This window comes from Armigeres subalbatus, chromosome 2 (genome assembly GCF_024139115.2).
Source record: "Armigeres subalbatus isolate Guangzhou_Male chromosome 2, GZ_Asu_2, whole genome shotgun sequence".
Lineage (NCBI taxonomy): Eukaryota > Metazoa > Arthropoda > Insecta > Diptera > Culicidae > Armigeres > Armigeres subalbatus.
In genome coordinates this window covers 463,830,280-463,839,603 of record NC_085140.1, presented here as the reverse complement: position 1 = coordinate 463,839,603, position 9,324 = coordinate 463,830,280, and the positions used below count along the sequence as shown (strand labels likewise).

The following is a 9,324-nucleotide window of genomic DNA, read 5'->3' as shown; positions in this document are numbered from 1 at the left end:
AGTGTTGGCAGAGCTACATTTTCTATCCGCGTTTCTCTTATTAAGGCCTCTAGATTCTACTATCTATAGGTCGAAGTAGTTTGCCTCTGAGACGAGACCTGCAAAGACGCTGCTTCTTTTTTCTTGTTTTGACACTTGTTCTTCTTTTCATCACAGTTGACCATCGAGTTTCAACTGTTTACTTGACTGTTTCACCTAAGCCCCAGGTGGACCCTTCTGAGCACAATAAAAGTGTATCCAATTCACGAAATAGTTAATTCATTTTCATAAGGATTTTTATACCGGGAACAAAACACAGGTTTATTACTGATTATTAACAAGCTAAACGGAAGGTTTGGAATACTCGTTAAAGTAAAAAGTCTTGGTAAAACAAAAATGATGGGGAATATTTTATTTGGGATACCAATACTTTCACTCAAAAAGCTGCTGGTTGCACCTGACAGTTCGTGACAGCAGTTGACTGGCAGCAGCTGAAGTTACATTTTTTCCTCTTTGCAGGTCTCGTCTCAGGTTTGCCTTTTACTCCCATGCTGGCCTGTAAATATTCGGCAGCACTGGATGAAGGTGATGTTTTTTCATTTCATTTTTTTATTTTCTTCCTTCCTTGAAATCGATCTCACATTCCCGAAGAGAGAGGAGTAAACAACAGATCTCACATCACCCAGTTTTGCGTCGAATGCAACTTGTTGCAAGCAAATAGGTTAAAGATAAGTGCCTGACAAATGCGTGACAAATTTTTATGGATTTTTTTTGTAAAAAAATGTATTTTGGCCATAATTTCCGATCTGGTCAATTTTCAATAGGAAACAATGGGACAGGATGGTGCATCGAATGCAACTTGTTGCAAGCAAATCGATTAAAGATAAGTGCCTGAAAAATGAGAGACAAATTTGTATAGATTTTTTTTTGTAAAAAAATGTATTTTGGCCATAATTTGCTAGCCCGTAATCCGATCTGGCCAATTTTCAATAGGAAACAATAGGGCAGGATTCTTCATCGAATGCAACTTCAAACAAATCGGTTGCGGATAAGTGCCCGAAAAATTTGGGCTGCGAAATGGTGAGTTGACATCTGGGAAGGAGCGACCTACACAGCTCTGGTCCTCACAAGTTCCAATCTCACGCTTCCACGGGTCTTCCGATGACAATTGACCGCCAGCTAAGGATTGCGTACTTAGCTGGTAGTTCAGCCTGGGCACTGTTGTTCTTCTGACATCAGCTAGAGTGAGTGGGTGCGACCAACGGGACCATCGTCCCTAACCCCTAATCCCAAGGCGTCAGAGGCGCATCCACGTTTCGAGTCGTGGGTAGGACAAATAGGAAATGCCGATTTGGGCAACTGTTCTGCTATTAGCTTTGAGCGATTCGCACAAATTCCTGGATGTTACAAGCATGTATGTATGAGAGCAGCATCTCTTCCATTCTACATATCCGCTAAAAGCATAACAGTTATTGTTCCTTGCTGATATGAAAACCATATCATTATAGGACATTTATGCTAATACGGCAGATAATCAGGATTTTAATCAATTATTCCGAGCTGCTATGATGTTTTATTAGTTTTTAGAAGTAGTTATGGTTCTAGCGGGTCGAAGCGAACTTTCAAGATTGTGAAATAATTCTTTTGGGAGCTTACGGGCCAGATCTCAAGCAAGCTTTGGGAAGATTGTGGTTCCTCAGATTTCAATTAATCGTCTGAGGTTTGCTGAAAACTTTTTTCCGTGGGCTTTTACTCATAACTTTCATAAATTTTAATTATTCGCATTTGCTGATTTCAAAAACTTTTTTATCTTTGGAAAACTTTTAGACCAAGGATATTTTTGATTATTTGATAATCTTAATTCGATTATTTAGTAGTTTGTGAATAACTCAAGGGCGATGGTTTTTCTATAACTCTGCCTAATAGTTCGTTGTTTGAATTGTAGTACAGAAAAGTTAATTGATTGATATTTTGTTATTATTTAGTATAAGTTACTGCAACTACGTGACGCTACGTGGGCATCGAGCCTTAGTGGAATTCAAACAACGATTTGTTAGACAGAGTTGTTGGAAACATTCGCACTAGAAGTCCACCATACGCCACCATTTGAAATTCTACCTCTGGAAATTTCGTTTGTTACTGATTTTGTGCAAAATATTTACCGTATCTCGGCAACCAAAATGTCACTTTTACTGAGATCTCGGCAAAAATCATGTTTGCTGAAATTTGACGGTGCCCACCTCAGAGAAATAATCAAAAAAAGATGAGATCATAGCAAAAATACTAAGTTTGCATGATTATTCTAAAAACTCTGATCAACTTTGAAATCACGTTTCGATAACACACAGATTCGTGCCAGCGACTTTATATGTTCTTACCATAATCATGGGTAGGACAATGCTTTGACTGTCCCACCCAGAAAAATTCATGCGTAGGACATGTCCTACTTGTCCCACCCACTCCCGGCGCCACTGCAAGGCGTTAAGCGACCCGTGCCGAGGGGATGCATGGCCAGGGGGGTGAAACAATGAGCTAGGCCTTTAACGGAGCCTGTGGGGTACCTGGGCATCCTCCACAGTAATTGTCCCTTACCGCGTCATGCTGGGCTCTGGCGTGGTGGACCTCTTTTCCCGAGCAACTCGTGAGATCAAAATGGAAAACCAAGTCAATTCCTCAATTAGTGGTAGTAGTGTAGGCGACAACCCCTTCGCAAGAGGTGGGTTGTTCAGGTCTCCGCCTAGGAGGCCAGAGGCAATAATCGGCAGCTCAATGCGCAGCGCTAGCGTGGGTCACTTAACCATCTCCCAGGCTTCGCCGGTAGAGGTTATAGACGGCCCATGGCTTGTGAAGGTGATGAACCGGAAACGCGATGGGCTTTCGGCCTTCGAGGTGGCGACGGAACAGCTGGACGCCATCATCGACTTTGCGTCATCAAAGCATAATATCAGTAAGGAACTCAAGCGGAGCTTGCTGAAACTTCGAAAGTCGATGCTGGACGCCAAGCTGGAGAGGGCGGTCGGGACGGCCAAGTGTAAACCCGTGAGATCCGTGGCCCAAGGATTCGCAGACTCGGGCAAGGTCGAATCGACCGAGGGCGTGCCAGCGAAGACGGTGTTGCCAAAGTCTACCCAGACTGAGGCTCAAGTATTTGCGGGCACGTCGGGGGTGACTGCCCCAACGGAGCAGACACAAAAACGGGGGAGACAGTCTCCAGGGGATGAGCTCCCTGGGGGCTGCTCCAAAACACGGAGGGTTACTACCCCGAGCAAGGGTAGTGGGGCTGGGAAGCTGAACCCCGGCCAGGTACCTCCAAAACCGGGGGAGGAAGGACCTGTAAATGTCCGTCCACCCAGGAAAGACGATGGTAAGGAGTTACGGCAGGCTGAGAGCTCTCAGCCGCCCCAGACCAGGGAAATAGAGGGGGATGACGCCTCCTGGACCCTGGTCAAGAATAAAAGGAAACCGAAGACGTCAAGGGCCGAAAAGAAGGCCCAGGTGAATGAGGGTAGCAAGAAGTCTAGGGTAGGCGCCAATCGCTCCAGGGGCGATGTCCTAGTCATCAAGACGGACCAGGCTAAGTACTCGGACGTCTTGAAGGCGATGAGGAGTGACGTTAAGCTCGGTGAACTCGGCGCCGACGTACGTCGAATAAGACGTACCCGGATGGGCGAGATGATTCTCGAGCTGAAGCGGGGCGTCTCGCAAAAGGGCGCCGCCTACAAGAAGTTGGCGGAGAAAGTCCTCGGCGAGACGGTCAAGGTGAGGGCACTCACGACGGAGGTGAATCTCAGGATTAAAGACCTGGACGAGAACACCGAAGTCGAAGAGCTCGTCACGGCACCGTGGTGACAGTGTGAAGTGGAGGCGCCCACCGTAGCCGTTCGGCTACGGAAAGGTCCGACAGGAACACAGGTAGCACTAGTTCGGCCATCTGCAGCGGACGCCTCCAAGGTAGTCAAGTTAGAAGTGTCAAGTGTCCCATGGGGATTCGAAGTGCCCGGCGTTTAAGCGTGCTGCAAAATCACAGTGCAGGTAACGCAGCTAAGCCTGAACCGCTGTGATGCAGCCCAGCAACTGCTGTGTCAGACAGTTGCTGAATGGGGACGGATGTCACCATCATAGCAGATCCTTACCGGGTACCCGCCAGAAACGGTAATTGGGTCACCAATGGGTTTAAAATGGCGGCGATATGGACAACGGGGAAATACCCAGTCCAAGAGTTGGTGTCTTCGACACGCGAGGGCTTCGTCATTGCCAAAATCAACGGGGGATCTTTTTCTTCAGCTGCTATGCGCCTCCTCGATGGTCGATCGAGCAGTTCGGTCGAATGCTAGATTGTTCGACGGCTAACTGGTCAACCGGGCGGGGTCCGAGCCCAAGGACGGAAAGGGGTCCTCGTCAAGCCTGGGACAGGCGTAGGCACCGCGTCGGCAAGTCCCTCTGTGTGTTGGCGAATAGGCCCTATCGCAAAGAGGTCAATTTGGGGTGCACGTGGCATCATCATTCGTGATACCAGTCGTGCAGAGGGAAGCAGGCGCGAAGTCGACCCTTCCCACCTTCCGAGGACATAGGGCGTGGTAAGGTCACCTGGAAAGCCGGCAATGCTCTGGCACGATACCATGGTGTTCTTCTAAAAAAGCGAGTCACGATGTTCGATGCTGCAAGGACACGCAGCTAACCTCGAGGGTGTGTTGTGCACTGCCCCCCCCCCCTTTGAAGCATTACTTTCTGGTTGTACCGAAGGGACGATGGGCTTGGCGGCAATGGAAACGGTTTAGCGGGTCGGGGATGCAGTCCTGTCTTCCTCGTTTGCTGTTGGTGGTGGCCCCTAACCCCGCACTTCCTGGACAACCCAGGATGTCTGTTGAGCAGATTCCCCCTCCATTGCTTAGGAAGAAAAAAAAAACACACACACACACACAGACAGACATCACCTCAATTCGTCTAACTGATCGGTCGTCGAGTCGATCGATATATAACACTATGGGTCTCCGGGCCTTCTATAAAAAGTTGGTTTTTGGAGCGATCATATAGCCTTTACGTATACTTAGTATACGAGAAAGGTAAAACGACAATCGCAATGAACATCCATATGAATATCTACCTATACCAAACTCAGTATCTCACGTTTTCGTCCACGAGTTTCACTCCGTGAGACTTAAATATTTATATTAACATTAAATAACCGATTTCACAAGAGAATTTTTTTTAGAAAGGTTTAGTTTAAATAATAATGGAACATAGTATATATTTTTATACTAAGCAGGTATAACTCTCAGAAATGACAAAAAGGTTTAATTTGAAACCTTTCCTGGGTTACTTATATTTCTGAGTGTAGAGCAGCTGCTGGGAAAATTAATGTTTCAGATGCATATTCAAACTGACAGCCCCGAACGATTTGAATCACTGCTGATTTTATTCTATGCTACGTTTAGATAAGGCAAGTGAATTGAGCAAGTCGCTTGAATCGAACTCGAATGGAACGTGTAAATACCTTAATTCAATTCACTTGAAGGAAAAGAAAGTTAAACATGCTTAACTTTTGGCAAGTCAATTGAATTCAACTGAGTTGTTCATTTCATTTGCCCTGTCAAAACGTATGCTCGATCCGACACTTCGTCATTAAATAATACTGTTGAGAAATTGAAGAAAAATGTGATATAGTTGATAACGGTATTTCTTAAACTATAAATATTTTCTCACGTATATTTTCAATTAAAATACTATCGGTTTTGATTTTCCTAGGACGTTACATATTTTCATCGTCAATGGAATAAATTCCAAATTCAGGGAAGAGAAATACCGTTTATGTTTAGCTGATTTTTCAAATCTTCAGGAACGTCAATATACACCTTATCTAGACCAACAGCAAAAATAAATTTTCTAAGGTTGATAACGTTAACCGCATCATTTATGCTAGACCAAATAGTGAATGTAACATTGTTAGAATCTTTCAACGAACTGTACAAATACATCAATTGTTTTAAACTATTTGCTGCAATGCCTGCTCGAACTGGGAAAGTAATGGAGTTTCCATTTTGATCAATACCATTTTCCTTGATTACTCTTATCATTTGGTTTACTTGTTGTTCAGTATAACATCCATCCGTAGATGATTCACCCCATTTCGTTGTCCATCCTATAGACAAAACTGCAGGACCAATTTGACTTATTGCTTCAAAAAAACGTTCAGGATCCACCGGAATTGTTTCTGTATTATTTACAGGTCCTGGTAAAATATCAGCATTGATCCATGTTGAAAATGTTTTCATATCGTATACATCATTAATTATACTAATTGATGTCTCTAATGCACTTATTGATTTAAAGTCTAGCTTCAAGCCTTTTACTTTTTGGTTTTCAGCAGCATTATTGTAAACCTGTATTTGTGTCAAGAAGGATTCCAACGAGATGTCAGAGGTCGTTGCCGGAGGATGCGCCATAATAGGTATTTTGTTTTGATTGTCCGCATTTCCATCAACTTGTCCGAGTACAATATCAGCTTCTATGAAATGTATGTCACCTAAGCAAAAGTTAGTAATTATTTTTCAATAATTCTTATAAAGATAAGAAAAATGTTTTTGTACTGGTTTTGGAAACTATAATTATAGGCTACGTTTTACTTTATACTTACTATTAAGAACATCGTGCAGATGTTCTTGACTATTAACAGCATGCGCCCAAGTTATATCTGATAACTTATCATTACGAAGAAAGGGATTAGATTCAGCCATATGATATGTTGATGATCCTGAAAACATAACAGAATAATCTATCTGAGGGAGATGAAGCTAATATTGTATAATTTAAAAATCTGTCAAAATACACTATCGGGTGATAGAACTTGTTGTTGAAGTACCTTATTAGCCCATTACACTGACACTATGTAGATATCCTACACAGGTCGAGTCCTATAATGGTTGTATCGGAAGAATGGTTGATGGTGGATGATCATCAATGATTTTTTTTTCAAATTGTCAGTTTGTACATAAAACGTAATAAACCAGTTTTATGTTGCGCTATTTAATAAGGTAGCGTTACCGCTCCTTAGCTATTGTAGAATATTTACCGTTTGAATTATCTAGTAATTATATCTTACCCATCACAATAATAATAGATAATGTATACAACAGAAGCAACTTCATGGCTACGCGAAGGCAATACGAAAATAAGTGCTGCGAAATACTTACTGTTAAGAAAGCTTATTTGATTGCCTCGTTATCAATCATTCCGCTGTGAATCCGTAAAAATATGAATAAAATCATGACTTACCCAAACAGCAATGATAAGAGATAAGGTCAATGTTGACAACAATAGCACATCAGTTATATGTTACACGCTAATCAGAAAAAACCTAGTGCTTGGGTCGCTTCTACCCTGTTTTCTGGTTTAGAGCTAGCTAAATTAACCGGATAATGATTTGTTTATGCTTAGTTTTACAATTAAATTTTGTCTGCAAAAAAAAAGAAAAGACCAAGTTTTTTTAGTTGAACCACAATTTCGTACACGAGAATATTTTTGTCTTCCAATGAACACAAATGAGTCACTAGGGTCAAGCAGAGACGATGGTATTATATAGAGACACGCGGAGAGAATAAAAGCAATTCTGGCTTCACGGCCAGCAGACAAAAAAATTCTGTGCGATCGGCAACGTAAAAATTTGTGAGAACTTGAAGTGACTCTCAGTGTGAGCAGTTATTTCGTTTGCTCCAATTACATATTTTCTCTTCTTTAGCACCATTGCCTTATATTCAATAATAAATATGATTCAATACCTTATATAAATATGCTATGAGAACTTTGAAAACATCTTCATTTACTTAACTTTTCAAACTTTTTTATAATTTGTATAATGTTGATTACAATACTTATCTTGCATTTAGTACCGATTGGTAATGTTTGTTTACTTTGCTCGTTTGGTACCGCGTTTGACGGTTCGTTTGGTACTTTCGGCTTCACTGTTTGCGGGTCTCTATAAACAACGTCTCTGGGGTCAAGTAGTGTCAAATGAGCTGTCAACAATCTCAAAAGGCCTTTTCACAAGACGTTTAAAAACAGTGTCAGCCACACACAGTCAACCTCTACCAACTGATTGGTAACGTGTGTAGGTGCTGCGGCGGAGCGAGCAATAAAGCGCACACGTATCATGCGATAGCTAGACTGATTCCCTGGGTATGGGCCGTTTACATATTCGCTAATTCTACCTTTCACTATCCGACAAAACACGTAAAAAAACGAACAGTGGGTAATGTCTGTGACATAACACACTTAATTTTATTCAACGGGCTCGGTAATCAAATTACCGATTTCTCAACAGCTGAGCTCTCGGCAGTCAGCTCAGTAAAAAGTTTGAGTATTTACCGAGTTCTCGGTTCTGCTTTCTCGCTGACAAAATGTCAAATTTTACCGAGGTGTTCTGTAACCAATACTGAGCACTCGGTAAAAACGTACTGGTGTATTTGTTAAAAGAATACGGACTTCAGTAATGAAAATTACCGAGTAAAATGCAATCAATAATCGAAATAAAATAGGCAGACATTTTGATTGTTTTTATTTGGTTTATTGCTGAAGTATTAAAGTTTTGTAAAATTTTTGTTCTAAATCAAAACACCTGTACAACCATTCCCGATTTCAGGCTGGAGATGACATTCCGAAAATTTCCTAAAAGAAAAACAAAATTCAAGTTTTGGATTTATGTATTTCGAAAGCCGCCGGTTTGTTTAAACCTACCTAGAACAGTAGCTTCTCCGAAAGTTTCGTCAGCGGCCACCATTACTCCATCCTTTAACGCCACATTTGTTTCGTTTGCACGTGTGTCCACATCCGCAAAGACGAAATCTCAATCGGAAATTACACTGCCATCCAATCTGCCGTCCATCTGGATTGTCTTTCTCAAAAAGCTGCTGATTGTCAGCATGTATCCGATGATCTCCATGGAAGTTGTTTATGACAAATCTATGCTTCGGTAGATGTTTGTGTCCCGGCAATGGTTGATAAACCTGCTCTGAAGTGAATTTTCACTTGGAGTAACTGTTTTCCGCAGTCCATAGAAAATTTTCAAATATGGCATCCAGCGTCACCTATGTATGTCGGAAACTGTACTCGGTAAAATTGTAACCGGAAGCTCAGCAAAGAAAATAATTCTAACTGAGCAATCAGTATTTAGTTTTGACCATTACAGCAGTCACTTGATGAACAGGGTAGCTCGGTTATTTATTTTACAGATATCCTGTAATCGATTTTGTATTGCTGAGACATCGGTATAATTTATAACAGAAATCAGTTAATTCACGGAAATTTACTGATTCCTCGGTTAAAACTAATTGTTACCGGGTTAAATCGGTA

At 42.0% G+C, this 9,324-nt stretch overlaps 1 protein-coding gene across 3 annotated transcripts; it reads right to left on the bottom strand.

Annotated features, from left to right (window-relative positions):
- Positions 1-5,665: 5,665 nt before the first annotated feature.
- LOC134213896 (protein FAM151B) lies at positions 5,666-7,557 on the bottom strand. 3 transcript variants are annotated; one of them, XM_062693362.1, is made up of 3 exons: positions 7,252-7,557; positions 6,614-6,730; positions 5,666-6,502 (listed from the first exon to the last, which is right to left on the bottom strand). In XM_062693362.1, exons 2-3 carry the CDS (start codon positions 6,711-6,713, stop codon positions 5,766-5,768), a joined length of 837 nt encoding a protein of 278 aa, XP_062549346.1. In that variant the 5' UTR covers positions 6,714-6,730; positions 7,252-7,557; the 3' UTR covers positions 5,666-5,765. The 3 variants fall into 3 exon arrangements, with proteins under 3 accessions (XP_062549346.1, XP_062549347.1, XP_062549345.1); XM_062693363.1 differs by lacking the exon at positions 7,252-7,557 and adding an exon at positions 7,170-7,251; XM_062693361.1 differs by lacking the exon at positions 7,252-7,557 and adding an exon at positions 7,079-7,213.
- Between the last annotated feature and the right edge of the window lie 1,767 nt (positions 7,558-9,324).